The sequence below is a fragment of the Micromys minutus genome (assembly GCF_963924665.1).
Source record: "Micromys minutus genome assembly, chromosome: 5".
Classification (NCBI taxonomy): domain Eukaryota; kingdom Metazoa; phylum Chordata; class Mammalia; order Rodentia; family Muridae; genus Micromys; species Micromys minutus.
The window spans coordinates 40,607,637-40,628,406 of NC_137974.1; the positions used below are offsets into that span (position 1 = coordinate 40,607,637).

The window sequence follows — 20,770 nt, forward strand, 5'->3', positions numbered from 1 at the left end:
AGGGGGTCCTATTTATTTATTACTCATTCATTACATTTTTCTTACTTATTCACTAACCTTCTGCCTCTCCTCTAAGAAATCAGAGCAGTGTTCCCCAGAGTCTTCAGAATCACAGGTGGCTTGTTTGTCTTGGAAAAGAAACAAGAAACAAATCGGGTTTTGAAGGAAGTCTTCCTGTGTAAACTCACATTTGTAGAGTTAATAGACATGTCAAGCCTCTCTCTAAAAAATATGACTCCTCTTTGATGATACTTTGAAATCAATAGGACTAAGGCTTTTCTCCTGCTGTATTGGTTTTACCTTCTGCTCCCAAGAATCTTGTTATAAATCAAATATTACCACATTGGGATCTTGCAAATTGAACAGACTCAAAGGATTTATACCTGCCTTCTTATTTGACTTCATGTACAATTTTCCCTTTAAGACAATCCTGGTGGAAACATGCACATAAGGATAAACAGCAGAAGAATAGAGAACTTCAATTTCCATCTGGAGTTTTTGATGTTACACCTGAGTACAATGGTTACTCATATCAACCTCGCTCACCAATGTCTGTGTGTAGCCATGTAATATTAGACTCTAGTTGCTGTTCAGGCTACTGTACTGTGCAAGCCCCCTGACTCTCACAAACAAACCAATAGACCCCATACTAGGAAATCGCCTGTCAGTTCCTAGCTAACAAGAAATCACCTTGGAAGTGATTTTACTTCAAAAGATGTGAACAAATAGAATATTGGTCTTACATCCTGCTTCACACGCCTTCCCTATCTGCTGCCTAGGTACTGGAGAGCCTGGTTGTGTTCTGAAGTCTTTCCTCCTTAGGAAGTTAGAAAAAAAAGAGATCCTACTGCTGCCATGTTTCATCTTGCTAGGGCTTGACATCTGCTGAAACACACCACCAGCTGTTAGCTCTTTGTCCTTCTGATCTTGCCATTATTAAGATTTCCCTCAAACTTGCTACTCCCAGTCTGTGTCCTCTTGAATTCTTCCTCCTTACCCAAAGCCTTTCATTTTGATATTTATCAGAAACAGAGATAAAAACAATGCTTGGGTCACCTATGACAGTTAAGGCCAACCCTTTCTAAAATAACAAGCAGGGGCTGAAATTGTGGTCATGTTAAAGATTCAAGTAGCATTCTTTGTCTAAATGGCCTTAATTGCCAATCTACTCATCCTTAAAGGAGAGATCGAGGGCAGAAGTGTTTGGACTGAAACGAGTTTTTGAAAATTCAGGTGAGAATTTTTATCAAGCAAATATTGCTCTCAATCTGAAAAAAAATAATGTCGTTATATATAAAAAGGAATGTTAGTTAACAATAACAAAATGAAACCACAAAAAAAGAAAGCAGATGATTTATAAAAAATATGTCATTAATTTTCTTCTATTTCTAAACAGTCTAGCTTTGCAGTTCCCAAGTCATATGATTACTGTTAATGTTTTGCCAATAAAAGAACACGCATGGTATGTACTCACTGATAAGTGGATACTATCCCAAAAAGCTTGGCATACCCAAGAAAAAATTCACAGATCTAATGAAGCTCAAAGAGAAGGAAGGCCAGAAGGTGGATGCCCCAGTCCTTCTTAGAGGGGAGAACAAAACACTCATGGGAGGAAATCATGGGACAGATAGAAGAGCAGGGATTGTAGAAAAAAATGAGTCATCCAGAGACTGCCTTATCTGGGAATATATCCCATATGCAGCCACTAAACCCAAGCACTATTAATGATGCCAAGTAATGCTTACTGGCAGGAATCTGATATGGATGTCTCCTCAGAGGCTCTGCCAGAGCCATACTGATACAGAGGAGGATGCTTGCAGCTAACCATCAGACTGAACATGGGGAACCCAATGAAGGAACTAGAGAAAGGACTGAAGGAGCTGAAAGGATCTGCAACCCCATGGAAAGAACAAAATTATTAACTAACCAAACCCAGCACACCTCCAAGGAACTAAAACACCAACCAGTGAGCTTGCATGGAGAGACCCATGGCTCCAGGTAAATATGCAGAAGAGGATAGCATTCTCTGGCATCAATGAGAGGAGAAGACTTTGGTCCAGCAAATGCTTGTTATCCCAGTGTAAGGGAATGCCAAGCTGCTGAGGTGGGAAAGGGTGGTTGGGAGAGGGAGCACTTTCCTGGAGGTAGTGGGAGGGGGAGGAGGGAGGGAATAAACAGAAAGGGGATAACATCTGAAATGTAAATACAGAGAATATCCAATAAAAATAAAGGAAAAAATAGTAATAAAAAAGAAGGACTATTCAAAATTTGACAGAAAATGCTATATTCTCAGATGTAAGTAAAGTAAGCTGAGAAGGTAGCTCAGTGGGTAACATGACTGCAGCAAAAGGATGTGAGGACTTGTGTCTGGATGCCCAGAAGTCAGAGCCTCAGGAAGTGGCTACAACTTGGAACCCCAGCACTTCAGGAGGGAGGCAGGCAAATCCCTGAAGCTCAGTGACCAGCCATGCTAGATAAATCAATGAACTTCATCATGTTCAGTAAGAGATCCTGATTCAAAAACAACTAGATTCATCCTCTTCTTTTTCCAGTAGGAAAATCCCAGGGAAATTATAACTTCCTGGAGTGTATTGTTTATTTATTGGAGTGCCAAGAAGAGCACAAGAGTCTCTTTAGCTTGTTGTCAATCCTGACGAACAGGTCATTTACACTCACTACCATTGGCTGCAGCACTTCAATCTTAATGGTTAACAAGCCTATATCTGAAACAAATGTAAGACACAGAATATAAGTGTGAGCCAAGGTTTGAACACAGTGTCAGAACCTGTGGGTAAGAACCATTTCTGTGTGTCTTTTAGCTACTTTTCGAAGGGTTAGCACGAGTAACTCCAACTTCTTCAAGAAATGAGTTTGTCATGAAGCCCAGGATAGCCTCAAATGTAAATTCATTGTTTCTCAGCCTCCCAACTGATGGGATTACAGGCAAGTGCGATCATGGCCAGCAGGAGCACATTCAGTTCTATAAACTCCTACTCCTTGCCTCTAAACAATATGCTCCAATTAACCACTTGATAACTTTGTGGCTATTATACACTGCCAGGGTCAGATTTGTCCTCGAGGATCCAATTGGAATGTGGATTGTGGGTGTGTAGCTGACAGGTGTGGCTGACATAGTGCTGTTGGGTTCATTCTGGTCTGTTTAAGAAGCTATGTGATAGAGGAGGGGTGGCTTTCAGGTGAGGCAAATCTGAAAAACTCTATGCTTAGACTGTGGGTAATGTTCTAATCACCTCAGTGTTGAAGGGATGAATCTGGATAACTTTGCCTGTCTTCTCTTTGGGGGAAACACTGAATAAATCTTTTTTCTGCTTTTCATTGTGAATGTCAAATAAACACTGAGAACAATCAGAACATACTTTTTTCTTTTTCCCTCAGGCATCTGCTTACACAAATATACCCATTTATATTACTGTACAGGGGTCTTGATCAGGTTCATTTTCTCTGCTAGTTAAAGGATTAACAGGAAGGAAACATGTCAAATGCAAAGCTAGCAGTGGGGAAATTCTAGAACACAGAAGACAGAATCTACTGGTGAAGTAAGGGTTGAAGAAATGTGCATACACAGGAAATATCTTTTTCTCTGTTTCTCTTACTCTGTCTCTTGGTTTCTCCCTGTCTCCATCTCTCTGTCTGTCTCTCACACAAACGCACACACACACACACACACACACACACACAGAGAGAGAGAGAGAGAGAGAGAGAGAGAGAGAGAGAGAGAGAGAGAGAGAGAGAGAGAGAGAGAGAGAGCTCAGATAGATCATCTATTGAGAAGTAGAGGGGTTACTCAGGCACCTAGAAATCCTGTTTCTATTTGAGAGCATTTAAAGTTATTCAAGGGTTTGTTTCTCCTAATTTAGGGTTGGTCAGTTTGAACAGATTGGCCAATTGACTGACAACTGTTACAACTGTTTTGCAAACGTGCTCTCTGATCCAGGCTGGTTGTCAGCAGGGTGGACCTACTTGTGGGAGACAACATGCCCACCCGGTAGTTTTTCCTTTTATTTATTTACTTATTTTAATGCTACCAGGCAGTCCTTTGTTAAAGTTAAGGAGGGTGAAGCTAGCCATCTTGGAAGTTCCCCATCTTTGTTTCCTAGTCATGGTTCCTCACACCATCTTTCTGCCTGTGAAGGAATCTAAGTCATAATTTGTCCTTCACTTCATTCACAAGTATACATACCATACACAAACATTTGATAGCCATCCCCCATGTAAGCAAAATACATATCTCAAAATGGTTCTTTGGGAAGTGCCTTAAGGTGAAACAGGACAGTTGCAGATGTACCATTTCAGTCAACTCTCATGTTGATTTTGATCTAATTAATTAAAGTGAATGAAAGTGATATAGTAAAGATCTCTCTCTGTCTCTGTCTGTCTGTCTGTCTGTCTGTCTCTCTCTCTCTCTCTCTCTCTCTCTCTCTCTCTCTCTCTCTCTCTCTCTCTCTCTCTCTGTCAGATTCCTTATTCTGGTGAGAGTTGTCTTAACTTCCTTTTTAATGGAGAGCACATCGATGCCTTTTAAGGTTCTTTTTTTTTTTTTTTTTTCTAATGCAGAATCATGACTTAGGCTTAAAAGCCCAGTTTTGACTTTTCCTGGTGAATTTTAAGTCACACAAGATGAAAAGGCATCCAGAATGCGTGTATCTTATTGGGGACAGTGAATGATGGCATTTTGGATCTTGAGTGCCACTGACAAATAAGAAAATCTCTGTCCTGTTGTAGCTGGCTTCAGACTGCTCACTCAGGGCTAATGTAAGAGTATAAGAGAATTCTGACCACGGAACATCTGTCTAAAAGCAGCTGCCTATAAAGGACATGCAAGGAGATTTGCGAATTTCCTGCCCTCTGTCCCTTATTGGTTCCCCAGCCTTTCCCAGTTGCTTCTTTTAATACCACTCATTCTTCGCCTTGTTTGATGTATAGCGAAATCCTTGTCAGCCTTTTAATGAAGGGAAATCACGACAAGTGAACAAGAAGACTTCCTGTGAGGAGGGGAAACCTGGAATCACTTAACCAAAAGAGACAAAAAATCTGCAAATGATGCTGAACGAACCTTAGGTCACAGTTCCAGGATTGGAAGTGAGTTCAGGTAGGGTTCAGAGACCAGACCTCAGGAGTGTCTGTGCTGATGTGAATGTATACAATATATATATGGTATATATATCAGCTATATGTTTAGCCACTTTGAAACACATTTCAGTTTGTGATAAATTCCTGGACCCTTGCAAAGCATTACTTCATAAGATATGATCACCATTACATTTCTCTGGGTCCAAAAAACAAGACTTTGGCTGCCCCTTTGGTTCATCCTAACTACACACACTGAATTATTTTCAAGTACTTACAAAGAATTGTTATTGCTGTGGACTAGAAATCTAAAAATATTTTTGTCAAACAGAATTATTTAGGTGAGATTAAAGTTAAATGATTAAATATAGATTCAGAGCAGCAAGAGAAAATAGTTCTTATCTCAAAGCATGTAATTATACATTTCCTATGCAGAGCTGTAGACTGGCATTTTAAATGTCTACTGTTTGACAGCTGTGGTCAGACATCTCTACAGGGTTGAGTCTGCTCATTAGTGGCACATTAACCTTAACTTTGCCTCAGGCCATTAACTAGCAAACTGCACATTTGACCTTTGTTCTACAGATTTTTTTTTTCAAACAGTGTGCAAGGTACTGCTTTTAATTTGGGTTCTATATTATGTGTGGACTGACTTTAGGGGTAAAAAAAAGAAAAATCAATGCATGTCATTAAATAAAGAAACATGTGGTTTGAGACATTCCACAGAGAAAGGCTCCATTGGAAAATATGATTCTTTTCCAATATTTTCTCAGATAATTAGCTTTGGTCAAAATTAGAAATTGTCTCTACTGTCTCGATTGGGAAACACAGAAATGACATGCAACATGTGACCATCTATGAATACTTTGAAACAAACAAACCACTACAAGATAAGGATAGTTTTAGAAGCACTAAATGAAATAAAACACAAACTGGAATGTAAATTAGAACCACATGCTTAAAGTACACATCCCTACATGAACCAATTTTAACTCCTATATGGGTACCACTTCACACCTGATGCACAAGGCACATGCCAATCTACAAATTATAATGTAAGTTAGTTTAGCAAAGTATTTGATTAGACTGTGTAGGTCTATATTAAATTTATGAAATATTGTGCACCAGCATATATTGATTGTAGTTTTGAAGTTGTAGGTGTTTGTGATATCCACTCAAGCATGGGAATAGCTTAGTACCAATTTTGTAGTATAATCATCCTTATATTTCCACCTTTCTCATCTGCCTCCTCTGTCTGACTGCTTATTAATTTGCATGTAGAGAAAGCTGAAGAAGTATAAACACCAGATTTTCAACATTGGTTACTTCAAGAGGGATGCAAACACTACAAAGGGACAAATTGACCTGGTAATCAGATCCCTTTGTTTACTGTTCAGTAGAAGATATTGCTTTTGTTATTAAAGGTGTTATAAAAGTGGAAAGTATTGCCTGAGCATGGTCATGTCAACGACCCACAAAGGACAACTCCCAAATGGGTTGCATTTCCTTTTATACAGTTTAGCATGTGATGTATCAGGAGACCCTTCTGGTATGGCTGGCCTCAAGGGCATGGGAAGCAATGAAGCAATAACTATGCTAGTTCATGTTTCTTCCCTGCCTTCAGTAATCTCAGGGCAAACAAGGCTGCAGGCTGTGAATGAACAATTGTACTATAGACCTTTGCTTCTTGACTGAGCCAGCATTGCACAAGGCTGCTCATTAGCTAGAGATTGGAATTTACTCTATTCTCTGCTTCCTGCCCTGCACACTTCAGACTCCTGAAGAGAGAGGAAGGGGGAGGGAGGAAAGGAGGGGAAGAGGGAGAGGAGAAGAGGGAGAGGGAGAAGGAGGGAAAGATCTCCTATCTAAACATACTAAATTCTAAATTCAGATTATCATGGGAAGAAGAAATGTATCTATGCTTCTAGCCTAGCAATACACATATAAATGATATGTATGTTTCCTTAATGTGATAATTTCTATATTTAAAAAAAAACGATAGTAACATTTTCCTTGTTAACATCTTTAACCCTTGAGTTGTCAAACCCTTGAAAATTTGTGTTACTGATCATTGATAGAGTGCAATGCTAAGAGATCACAGGATGACTTGGAGTTGGTTCTCCCTGTCCATGTATGTCTTAGAACTGAACTCAGATCAAAAGGCTTGCTGGCTCATGCTTTTACCTACTGAGCCAGGTTACCAGTTCTACCTGTGTAGGTTAATTTTTTTCTGAGATGGTGTCATGTGGGTAGGACAGGGAGCTACTCAAATAGATAATTTTTTTGTTTCTAACTCATGGTATAGCATATCTTTGCTGGGTTACCATGGGATCTTACTACACAATGAGGCTAAATAGTAACAAGTACATTTTCATTTTCATCTGCGGGACTGCCATGAGTTTACTTAGTAGTCTTTTGAGTTAGTAATCCTGCTCTCTAGGCGTCTAATATTTTAGAATATACTAGGAAAATATTATGATACTTCACAATCTAGATGTAGGTCATCTAGGCTAAAGAATCCTAAGACATTTTTGTTTCTTTTTAAGAGCTTAATAATAACATCATTCAAAAAGTATGCTGTAACAAATTCCAATTCTGGAAACTATTAAAAGCTGAGATGTTAGTTAGAGCTAATTTACCAACAATTTGAGTTGGGAATAAATGATGTTCAAGCCCTGGGTTCAAATGAATAGATAGACAAGACAGCACTTTTGCTCAGAGAGAAGATATTCTCCATTAGAGGAGGTAGATTTGCAGGGTGGGAACAGTCATAGGGTAGAGGCTATGAGGAACACACAGGTGAGAATCAGGAAGCATCCAGAGACACTGCACAGGTTGATCAATGGAGAAGAAAGAGAGGTGGAGAACTTCAATGTGAGTTTGAAGAATGGCGAGATGCGTAGAACAATGAAGAGAGAAAAACAAAGCAGAAGAAATGAGCACATAAACAACTTGTTCAAGCAATGCAGATATATGTCATGCAATGTCTCAATAAAAATGTGATTTGTGCCCAATCATGGGACAGAAGCAATAGTAGCTGGCATGGAACTAGGCTAAAAGCAGAATGTAAAAAGGTCCTGGCCATTATAAGACATTTTTATCTGAATTAATTTGCATTTAAAAGGATCAAAAGTGGTATTTGTGGTAAAGAGAATATCTTGTGCTTCTATGGGTGTGGTACTTGTCATTAATAAATCTGGTGGCCTGTGGCTTAGGTAAGAAATAGGAGGTAGCACATTTGGGAGGCAGAAAGAATTCTGGGATAGAGGCAGATCCAGGCGAGTCACCCTGGGAAGATAGGACAAGATGAGTGCATGTCACCTGAGCACAGGTAACCAGCTGCATGGCAGAATGTAGCTTAAAATAAATGGGGTATTTTAAGTTATATCTAGTCAGAATAGAGCCTAGCTATTTATCCAAGGCGCGCGCGCGCGCACGCACACACACACACACACACACATATATATGGTTTGAGTCTTATTTCTGGGAACATGGAGCTGGGAGGAAGTACAATACCTCATTTATGCAACTTGTGATTTCCAATGTTGCTTCTCAGTATAACTTAGAAAATGAATTGAAAGAAAGGAGAAAAGGCAAAATTAGAGGCATTGCCCATCTGTTAAGTGTGAAGCTTGAAGAAAAATTTACACATTTTTTATATGGGCCAGATAGATGATACTTTCTATAAATGCTCAGATGGAAACACTTTCCCATATCCTTTTAAACATTGCAATTCAGTTGCTCAAATGAATTAAATATGATTTCTATATTTTAGTGATGTTTCCAGGAGATGAAAACTGATATGAACAACATAACTACTGAAGGATAATTAGCAAAATCTAACTTTCCCCTGCACGTGTTGTGCTCCAAATTTAAATGACACTATCTTCATAATGGTCAAAAAGGAAATGTATGGAATGGCCACACCCACAGCAAATTTAAATTTAGAATAATTTGAAGTATACGTTTCTGCAAATGTTTCATGTAAACTGGAACAGGAATCATGTGCATAATCTGGGAAGAAAGGTATGGATAGACCGCCTTATTGTTCAGGTGATAAAATACACTGACAAAAGTATCTTAAATAAGGAAGAATTTATTTTGGCTTATAATTCCAGAGGGATACAGCATATTGTGGTAGGAAGGCATGTCACCAGGAACAGGAAGTTGACTCACATACTCTAGAACAAAAGAATAAACAGGAAGTGTCATGGTCATGTATTCTCAAGAACCATTCCTATTGACTCACTTCCTCTAGGATGATTTCATTTCCTAATACTTTTAAGACTTCCCTCTAAACCACCACCACATTTGGAAACAAGCACTCAAACATGTGAGACTAGGGACCCACTTTGCATTCAAACCTGGAGGTCCAATATCAATTGGCTATGTAGCAGCTACAGTGTCTGGCTATACTTTGTCTACTAGTATTTACTTCCAAACAGCTCAATTATATCTCTCTCTCTCTCTCTCTCTCTCTCTCTCTCTCTCTCTCTCTCTCTCTCTCTCTCTCTATCTATCTATCTCTCTTTCTCTCTCTTTCTCTCTCTCTTTCTCTCTCTTTCTGTCTCTCTCTCTCTCTCTTGCTCTCTTTCTGTCTCTCTCTTTCTCTCTCCTCTTTCTCTCTCTTTCTGTCTTTCTCTTTCTCTCTCTTTCTGTCTCTCTCTTTCTCTCTCTCTTTCTGTCTCTCTCTCTCCCTCCCTCCCCTTCCTTTCTTTTTTAGTAGCTAATGTACTCTCTACACACTGAGCAAAAGTATATTTTAGAATAATATATTTTTTATTATTTGAAAATTTCACACACATATCTTGATAATATCTCTGGTAGTTTAAAGGAAAGTGGCCTCCAAAGGTTCATATTTTTGAATACTGCATCTGCAGTTGGTCTAACAGTTGGTGAACTATTAGGAGATGTGACTTTGTTGGAGGAGGTGGCCTTACTGGTACAAGCTTTGAGGCTTCAAAACATTCACTCCTTTCCAGTATTTCTTACTGTGCCTATTTTTTGTCAATTATGAGCTTTTAGATGTTCCTGATACAATACGTGTGCTCTGCCAACATTCACTCTTTCATTTTTTAATTTTTAAAACATTCTCTTTATATTCTCCTCACTGTGTCCCTCAAAGTCACACCCTCCCACAATCCTTCCCCTATCATCCTTCCCTTTCTCTTCAGAGCTGGTGGACCCCCACCCTGGTTATACTCCCAATATAGCTCATCAAGTCTCTGCAAGGCTAGGGACATTCTCTCCCACTGAGGTAGTCTGACTAGAAGAACATAGCTCACATACCAGCAACAGTTTTTTGGCTAGATCCTTTCCAGTTATTTGGGACCAATGTGAAGACCAAGCTGCACATCTGCTACATATGAGTAGGGAAGCTGAGGTCCAGCCTGTGTATGGTCTTTGGTTTGTGGCTCAGTCTCTGAGAGCCCCAAGGGTCCAGGTTAGCTGACTCTGTTGGTCTTCATGGGAAGTTCCTATCCTCTTCAGGGCCTGTAATCTTTCTTCCTAGTCTTCCATAAGAGTCCCCAAGCTCCATCCACTGTTTGGTTGTGTATCTGTCTGAGTCATCTGATATGTGGAGTCTCTCAGAGAACAATATGCTCATCTTTGTAAACATAACAGAGTATAGTTAATAGTGTCAGGAATTGGTGCTTGACCATGGGATGGGTCTCAAATTGGACTGGATATTGGTTGGCAATTCAGTCAATGGCTGCTCCATTTTCTGTTCCTGTTTTTGCATGTCTTATAGATAGGATAAATTTGGGGTTGGGAGTTTGGTAGGTGAAATGTCCCATCATTCCACTGGGGTTCCTATCTGGTTACAGGAGATGGCTTCTTGAAGTTTCATATCCCCAATGCTGTGAGTCACATTTAAGGTCACTACCACTGACTCTTAAGTACCTCCTCATCCGAGGTCTCTGCCAGAGTTATACCAAGATTTTTTTTCTATATTATCTGCGTGAAGGGGCTTGTTTCTCTATTTTTTCTTGGCCTCTTTATTATATAAATTAAAATGGTATAAAAGAGGGCTGTTGATTTCATTGAGGTAGTTTTGTATTTAACCACTTTGCTGAAGGTGTTTATCAGCTGTAGGAATTTTCTGGTAGAGTTTTTGTGGTCACTCATGTATACTATCATATCATCTATAAATAACAACAGTTTGACTTTGTCCTTTCCAATTTGTATCCAATTGATTTCTTTTTGCTTTGGCTAGAACCTTAAGTACTACATTGAATAGATAGGGAGGAAGGAAATCTTTTCTTGTCTCTGATTTTAGTGGAATTGCTTTAAGTTTCTCTCCATTTAGTTTGATGTTGGCTATTAGCTTGCTGTATATTGCCTTGATTATACTTAGGTATGTGCCTTTTATTCCTGATTTATCTAATAAGTTTAACATGAAGGTGTGTTGGATTTTATCACAGGCGGTTCAGTGTCTAATAATGTGATCATGTGATTTTTTCCTTACATTTTGTTTATATGGTGGGTTTCAAAAATTTTCTAGTATTGAGCCATCTCTGCATTCATGAGATAAAGCTTACTTGATCACGATGGATGATGTTTTTGATGTGTTCCTGGATTCAGTCTGAGAGTATTTTATTGAATATTTTGCATCAATGTTCATAAGAGAAATGGGTCTCAAGTTCTCTTTTGTTTTTGAGTCTGTATGTTTTAGGTATCAGGGTGACTGTGGTCTTATAGAAGAAATCTAGTAGTGTTCCTTCAGTTTCTATATTGTGGAATAGTTTGGAAAGTATTGGTATTAGGTCTCCTACAAAAGTTTGGTAGAATTCTGTGCTAAAACCATGTGGTCCTAGGCTTTTATTTGGGGGGGTGGGGTGAACTGGGAGGCTTTAATGACTGGCTCTTTTTTCTTAAGGGCTGTTTAAATTGTTTTCCTGATCTTGATTGTTTTTATGGATACTGTTTCTCATCTTTTTTTAGTTTTGTTAAGGGTTTATCTATTTTTGATTTTCTCAAAGATCCAGGTCTTGATTTTGTTGATTCTTTGTATTTTTTTCTTGTTTCTAACTGATTGATTGCAGCCTTTATTTTATTTCCTGCCTTCTACTTCTATTTGGTATGCTTGTATTTTTTGCTGTTGTTGTTGTTGCTCCTCCTCCTCTTTTTGTTGTTATTGTTGTTGTTGTTGTTGTTGTTGTTGTTGTTGTTCTTCTTCTTCTTCTTCTTCTTCTTCTTCTTCTTCTTCTTCTTCTTCTTCTTCTTCTTCTTCTTCTTCTTCTTCTTCTTCTTCTTCTTCTTCTCCTTCTCCTCCTCCTCCTCCTCCTCCTCCTCCTCCCCACCTCCTCCTCCCTACTTCCTCCTCCCCACCTCCTCCTCCCCACCTCCTCCTCCCCAACTCCTCCTCCCCACCTCCTCCTCCCCACCTCCTCCTCCCCACCTCCTCCTCCTCCTTCTTCCCCCTCCTTCTTCTTTTATAGAGCCTTCAGGTGTAATTTTTAAATTATAGCTATAAGAACTTACTATTTTTTTATGCAGACCCTCTGTGCTATAGACATTTCTCTTATCACTAATTTTATTGTGTCCCACATATTTTCGTTAAATTAAAGAAAGTCTTTATTTTCATTCTTTATTTCTTCCCTGACCCAGAAATCACTGAATAAAGAGTTTTTCAATTTCCATGAGTATGTAGGCTTTCTGGTATTTTTGTTGTTGAAGTCCAACTTTAAGCCACAGATGTTGATAAAATACAAGGCATTATTTTAATTTTCTTGTATCTGTTGAGGCTTGCTTTGTGATGAACTATATGGTCACTTTTGGAGAAGGATTCATGAGGTTTTGAGAAGAAGGTATATCTTTTTGTGTTGGGTGAAATATTCTATAGATGTCTCTTAGGCCCATTTGATTCACAATGTCTGTTAGTTTCATTATTTCTCTGTTTAGTTTTTATCTTGATGACCTGTCAGTTGGTGAGAGTGACTTGTTGAAGCTTCCAACTATTAATTATGTGAGGATTGAGATGTGATATAAGCTTTCATAATGGTTCTACTATAAATTTGTGTGCCTTTGTGTTTGGAGCACAAATATTCAGAATTGTGATGTATTGGTGAATTTTTTTCTTGATGAGTATGTGTCTCTGTCTCTTTAGATTGATTTTAGTTGAGAGTTTATTTATATATGTATTCGATATTAGACTGGTGACTCTAGCTTGCTTCTTGTGTCTGCTTGCTTAGAAAACTTTTTCCCAGCCCTTTACTCTGAAGTAATGTCTATCTTTATTGCTGAGGTATGTTTCTTGAGTGCAGCAGAATAATGGGTCCTGTCTTCACATCCATTCTGTTAACATGCACTTTTTTATTTGGGAATTGAGTTCATTAGTGTTGTGAGATATTAATAGCCAGTGATTGTTATATCTGTTATTTTGATGTTGGTTTTCTTTGTGTATCTGTGTGCATATGTATGCATACCTGTGTGTGTGTATACCTGTGTTCATGTATATGCTATATGCATACAAAAGAATGTATATTTGTGTTTGCTGTCCTTGTTTGTGCTGGTAGGAAATTACTTATTTCCTGTGTTTTGTTGGATGTAGTTATTCGCCTTTGCTTGGAGTTTTTCCTAGTATTTTCTGTAGGGATGGATTTGTGAATAAACAATGATTGAGTTTGTCTAAAAGTCTTCTGCTTTTATTATTGTTACATTAGTCTTTTCACAGTATCCCAAATTGTTTGGATGTTTTGTGTCAGTAATCTTTTAGGTTTAACTTTTTTTTTTTTTTTTTTTTTTTTTTGAGTGATCTGTGTGCTACCCTGAGATTCTCTCTTCCATCTCCTGTATTCTGTTGGTGATGCTTAAGTCTGTTTTTCCTGTTCTCTTCCCTATGTTTTCCATATCTAGGATTTCCTCAGTTTGTGTATTGTTATTGCTTTTATTTCCATTTTCAGGTCATGCACAGTTTTATTTTTTTTTCACCTGTTGAATTGTATTTTCCTGCATATCTTTAAGGGATTTATTTGTTTCTTCATTAAAGATCTCTACTTGTTTGATTGTAGTTGCCTGTATTTCTTTAAGGGATTTGTTTATTTCCTCTTTAAAGGCTTCAATCATCTTATAAGATTGGATTTAAGCTCTTTTTCTTGTGCCTCAGTTGTTGTAGGATATCCAGGACTTGCTGTGTATTAGAGTAGGTGTGCTCTGAGTATTAGAGTAGGTGTGCTCTGAGTATTAGAGTAGGTGTGCTCTGAGTATTAGAGTAGGTGTGCTCTGAGTATTAGAGTAGGTGTGCTCTGAGTATTAGAGTAGGTGTGCTCTGAGTATTAGAGTAGGTGTGCTCTGAGTATTAGAGTAGGTGTGCTCTGAGTATTAGAGTAGGTGTGCTCTGAGTATTAGAGTAGGTGTGCTCTGAGTATTAGAGTAGGTGTGCTCTGAGTATTAGAGTAGGTGTGCTCTGAGTATTAGAGTAGGTGTGCTCTGAGTATTAGAGTAGGTATGCTCTGAGTATTAGAGTAGGTGTGCTCTGAGTATTAGAGTAGGTGTGCTCTGAAGGTGTTACATTGCCCTGGCTGTTGTTTGTTGTGTTCTTTCATTGCTTTTTTTTTTTTTTTAAAGAAATTGATTTTGTTTATTTAATTGGAAAAATGAATTGAAAACTGGGAGTACAGCTCAGGGATAGGATCTGTGAATTGTTGTGTTTAATCAACACCCTCAAAACTTCAAAACAGCAACAACACTAGCATTTTTGTCATTGTTTTTTTTTTTTAAATATTTTTCTTACAACTCTATTTTAAAAAAGAGAGATACCTGTACAGACTTTTAAAAACATTTTGGCATAAAACTCTATAAATATATTTTGGTCAGTACTTGAATTTTTTAAAGGTTTGATAGGAGGCATTTAAATCTTACTAGTTACAATAAGCATGAAGTACATGCAAAATAAAACGCAACATGGAAATAGTCAAAGATTTCTTGGTGTTTCAATTGCTTTTAACCAGCTGGTTAGCTTTGGTCTCAGAATATTCCTGTTGTAGCAGGTATTGGGAGGAGGCTTAACTTCAATTGCTCTGGTGTTGTAGGCCTCTGATAGGTATCTATGGGCTGTATGGGTCTGGACCTGCAGATCTGTAAGGTGCAGGAAACACAGGTCTAATGAAGGTGAGCAGAGAGGTGAGGGGAGAATGGAAGTACAACAGAAATAGCAGACTGCTCAGGGCAGCTTGGCATATGCCAGAGGACCCAGTTAGCTAGAAAGGTCCACTCTAACTTTTTGAAATCCTAAACCAAAATTAAACACTTTTAAATTTTATTTATTTTCATTATTTTTGTTTTCAATACATACTGATCTTACTGACTGCAGTTTAACCCTCCCTCCATTTCTACCCTTCCCCATCATCCCACCTTTCCTCTCCTGGAATCCAGAAGAAGTAGGTTGTGCTGGTAAGTGCAAGTAGGTGAAGAAGAGTGAATCTTCCTTCTTCCAGTGTCCTTATGGAGGCTCCAGCAGAAGGTGTGGCCCATATAAAAGACGAGTGCGACCATGCCTGAATCTGGAACTTGCTTTCAACTAGGCTGTCTTTGAACTCAGAGATCTGCTTGTCTGAGTCTCCTGGGATTAAAGGTGTGTACAACCTGCCTGGGCCTAAAATTTTTATGGTCACTCTACCTCAAGGTCTCCAGGTCAAGATCTGGGTAAAAGCCTGTGTCTTCCAGCCTCAAGCTTTGGATCACAGGTGTGCCCTCCAGAGACCATAGGTGGGCCTCAAATTAGTCAGTCATTAGTTGGATAACAAGTTGTGTGCCTTCCATTCCTGGATTGTAGTTTATTCTAGATGTAGTCAAGTTGACAATCAGAAATAGCTGTCACACCCAGACCTGGCCCTCATCTATTTCCTTTCTGAAAAGAGTAGGCCTCCCAAGAATATTCACCACAAACAGCCTAATAGGATACCCTAAGACTAGGCACAAACCTTCATATAGTGGCTGGGAAACCCAGTAGGAGATAAAGGGTCCTAAAGAATATAAATGAAAGAGTCAGAGACACCCCTATTCGCACTGTTAGGGTGTCCTGTAAAACACCAAGCTAACAACTATATCAAATATTCAGAGAACCTATTCTCTGTGGATGAGGATCATGCGTAGTCCACTTTGGACTCTGTGTGCCACCATGGGCCCTGCTCAGTTGAAGTCTGTGGTCCATGCTCTCCTGCTATCCTCTACACTTCTGGCTCCTGAATTTCTACGTCCGTCTCTTCTATATGGCTCTCTGAGTTGCAAAGGGAGGGACTTGGTGAAGAGCTCCAATTTTGGTTCTCTCTCTACCTATCATTTTGCTCTGGGTTTCAGTGCCTGTTACCATGAACTAACAGTAGTGGCTTCTTTGATGATTGGGCTAGAAACTGATTTGTAAATATGTAGAACTATCACTGGGGATTTATTTTTTCTATTATAGGTCTCTGGGCTGACCACCCTTCAATTCCCATTCATCCAGGGAATGTACAACATAGTCTCCCTATTGTGCTGTGGACTTCAAATTAGTCACTGTCATTAGTTGGCTAACAAGCTCTGTGCCACCATTGCCCATGTGTGTGTGTGTGTGTGTGTGTGTGTGTGTGTGTGTGCATTGCACATAAAATAGATTACAAATTAAAGGCTTTGTGGCTGGGTTGGTGTCCTAGTCACCTCTGGAAGGCTCGCCTGGTTATAGAAGATGTCTGGTTCTGGTTCTGAATCTTTTTTACTTGGATTCCTAATTAGGGTCCCCTTGCCATACCAAGAGCTTCTACTGGACTGGGTTTCCACCTCCTTCTTCCCTGCCAAATGCTCTACAATTCCAGCTGTCTCTCCCAGTACTCTTTTTCTCCACCCTGTCTATCCCCATCCTAATCCCTCCCAGCCCATTTCCACCTGCCACAAGCTCTATTTCTTCTTCCCAGGAGATCTATGTGTCCCACTCTTAGAGCTCTTCTTGTTACTTAGCCTCTCTAGGTCTGTAAACACTTTATAAGTGGTCTTCATCATGGTGCATTTATCACTGCAATAGAACAGTAAGAACAAAAAGTCAAACCCAAATCTCCTGTCACTTTTCTCCAAACATCCCTGATAATACTCCCCACCTTATTTGAGTTTCTTCCTTACAAAACCTAGTAGCCCACTGAGTCTAACAAGTGTTGTTCATGAGTGTGGGGCCATCCACTGGGGGATGGGGAGTTGACCAGAGGCTATATGCAATGTCTTCAAAGAAAATGACTTCCAGTCCAGCAGTAGCCATCAGCTGCCATCAGCATACATAGCTACTGTGTTTCAGGTGATACCTATAAGCCTCTCCCACCTCCATGTGTGGATATTGATTGTCTTGCTCTTATGCAGGGCTTTTTCAGATAAACCTAGCAGCATTGCACTCAAGAGTGCAGCAGTCATGTCACATCTAGATGACAACATTGCTCCATCTTCTTCTCCAGTGTCCCTGAGCATTTTGGGAGTTGATACAAATGTCTCATAGGAGCTCAGCAATTTTACTAGTTGTGGACCTCTGCACTGACTATTGAATATTACAGAAAAGCTTCTCTGACCAAGGTTGAGAGGAGAACTAACCTATAGGTCTCAATATAAACATTTAGAGGGCTATTAAGCAAAATAACTACAATAGGTTACTGCCTAGGGCCCATGACCTGGCTTGCTATAGGGTTTTGACTACATTTGGGGGATCAGACAAAAATTCCTACTGTGGAGGAGCCCTCAGATCCTATCAGAAAGTGGTTTATTACTCCCATAACCATAAGTGTCATTGTGTTATAGCAGTTGGAACATTTGACCTGGGGGCTCAGTGTTATAACTTGAAAGGTCCATATCTGGCTAAATCTATTGATGATTCTCCTTCCTTAATGGCCTGCATATTACTTTCTGCCCCTCTAAAAGGAGCTAAGCATGGAGGAAGTTTCTGTTCATCGGTTCCAGGTCTATTTTATATGTTCTGAAATCATGGTATGTACTGTGTGCTAAAATAGGGCTTTAACATGTTATCACCATATTTAATTGATTCAGTATTTTATGTTGTGTATAACTGCTAATTTCATTTCTCCTCATTCTATGGTTTGCATGACTTTTATTTCTTTTTTCTTTCCCAAACCCTTTACTTTTGAGTACCTCTGACATTTTTTTTTAATACACGGTGCTTATTGTGAACTTCCATCAACATCCATGTCTTTGATTACCATTTCTGATTGAAGACCCACACAGCTTCTAGTCAGTCAACATCCACTGTCTGCTTTTTAAGAGCATAGAGATATTATACTCATGACTCATGACTCTTGAACCACTAGCATGAACTGCATCTGCAGGCCCTTGTAAAATAAAGAATTCAGATCCCTATTTGGAGCTCTCAGATCTATATCTGCATGTTGGCATATTCTAAGACAATGTTTGCACTTTCAAAGTATGAAAAGTAGCATTTTACTTAAGTCTCTAGATGGGTATTCTCACAAAATATTAACCCAAATACTCTGGTTAATTGTTTAGTGCATGGCCATTTATTACTCTAATGACTGTTTATCAGATATGTTCCTCTCACGATCATTACTCTCAGATATAAAGCAATGCATAAAACAAAACATGCAAACAGAGGAACTCTTGCCTGCTTGATTATTTTATCTAGAGCAGAGAGAAAGAGGAAGCTGCAAAATATAATGAGAACACAAACACATAACACAGAGAAAGCACACAGAAACACAACACGCACAGACACACATAACATACATAGACACACACACACAACACTTACACACAATAGGCTCCAGAGTGTGTCAGAAAAGATAATGAAAATGAACAGGGTGAAAGTGGCTGTAAGTGCATGGTGGGACACTAAGGAAATGCTGTTTCTTCCTTCCTTGTATATATCAGTGAATAATGTCACCTCAATGGCCTTTGTTAGAAATTGCCTTAATATTCTTTACACATTAAATCTTGATGTGCATGCATATGTATTATAGTTTTATTTATGTAGGTGCACATTTATGTACATATGTAACACACACATGTAATGTCTGGTAGTTATGTTGGTGTCCTTCCCCAGGTAAGCTGTTTAGACGGGGCCTCCTGCTAAAGCCAGAGCTCACTGATTCTTGTTAGTCCAACCATCAAGCTTGGCTCTGAGTTTCTGTATGTTCAGATTATAGGTGACTATCACATTTACCTAAGTTTTATGAATTTTGTTTATAACTGGCACTTGATCTTTCAAAGCAAACATTGTCCTTCCAAGACCTGATTTTTAGAACTCAAAAGTTTTGGCCTTTTAAGTAAAAAACAATTACAAATTCCTTCTTTATCCTTGAATTTTCCTTCTAGAATCCTCATGGGCAGCATAGGACTTGAATCAAGAAAAGAAACCTTAGGTGATATACAAAATAGTCTTTATTCCATTTTATTTTAATGTTTTGTATATCTAGGGCTTGGGTCATGTATAGTAAAATGTACTACTTTATGTTCTTTTTTAACAAAGATTCAGCTAAACCTTTATTTGATAGGCAATTCACTAGGGATTTGTAAGTGTACCACATTTTCCACTTGAAATAGAAAATAAAGAGTGATACTATGTTTAGAAACCAATAGCTAGGGAGTGGTTTTAAGGAGACTGAATGAAGTAAGTGTGTGTGTTTGTGTGTGTGTGTGTGTGTGTGTGTGTGTGTGTGTGTGTACATGGTATTTTAAAATGTCTGTCTTTAAAATAAGACTCATAGCTAGTGAAAACTTTTTATTCTAAAGATAAATTTAAATATTAGCATAGTAATATTTTATGTAATAATGTGTTTGTATTGGTTGTTAGAAAATTATGCAAAATATATGCAAATACATTAACTATAGCTTCCTATAAATTTTGTGTGGTAATATTTATGTAGATCTTCTCTGTAGACTTTATACATTTTGTTGTTTTGTTTTTTCATTCAGAGAATTCATCAATAGCCTTAGGATGCACAGGTCCTTCTATGGTGGCCTGGCTGACCAGCTCTGTGTTAATGAATTGGCCGCTGCTGAAGGGAAGCCCTGCTGGAATGGGGAAGACATTGTCAAAAGGTAAATCCTCTGTAAATTCCTTTTCTTCAGTTCTTTCTTTCCCTGGACATGAAATGGATGGTTACTGTTGTTCCTTTACAGCACAGATGAGAGGTACATCCCTTCCTTTGACTTCCCTGGATAACTTGTATCTTTCCATTTCAACTCTGAAGCCACTGTGTGTTGAATCTAATGTTCTTTCTTCATTTCTACCTGTCTTTAATGTACTCAACAATCCCAACCTTTAAACTGTTGTCTTCTCTCTAGCTGGTTTTATTTACCAAATGTCTTATTTTTAACTTCATGAGTAGTAGATTGTGAGTAAGCTAGGTGAAACATCTCATGTCAAGATGAGAGAGGGAGACAGAAAGGAGAAGGGAGAGAAGGAGTTGGAGGGGGCAGGAAAGGGAGAGGGAGAGGAGGAGAGAAGACGAGGGGGAGGGAGGGAAGAATATTTCTAGAGCATAAAGTAAAATATACTTTCATTCATACATCCCTGCTTAGAATTTGAAAGTTGTGTCTGAATCTGTGAAAATTCACGTAAACTTCAGCTGTCTGATAGAAAAGACAGTGGGCTTACACTCTCACATGCCTCCTTCATTTGGTGAATTGTGGCTTAGCATTCACTACCACAATGGCATGTTCACCTAAAATATCATGGAGTGAATTGTTACTCTGA

General features: G+C 38.8%; 1 protein-coding gene across 1 annotated transcript in view; it reads left to right on the forward strand.

The window, feature by feature from the left end:
* The window catches only part of GPC5 (glypican 5), a gene marked incomplete at both ends in the record, with an annotated part of 1,421,492 nt that overhangs the window by 330,062 nt on the left and 1,070,660 nt on the right, over positions 1-20,770 (forward strand). The window contains one exon of the mRNA XM_080916837.1: positions 19,987-20,112. Coding sequence (XP_080772963.1) covers positions 19,987-20,112 — 126 coding nt within the window. The remainder of the gene's footprint in view (positions 1-19,986; positions 20,113-20,770) is intronic.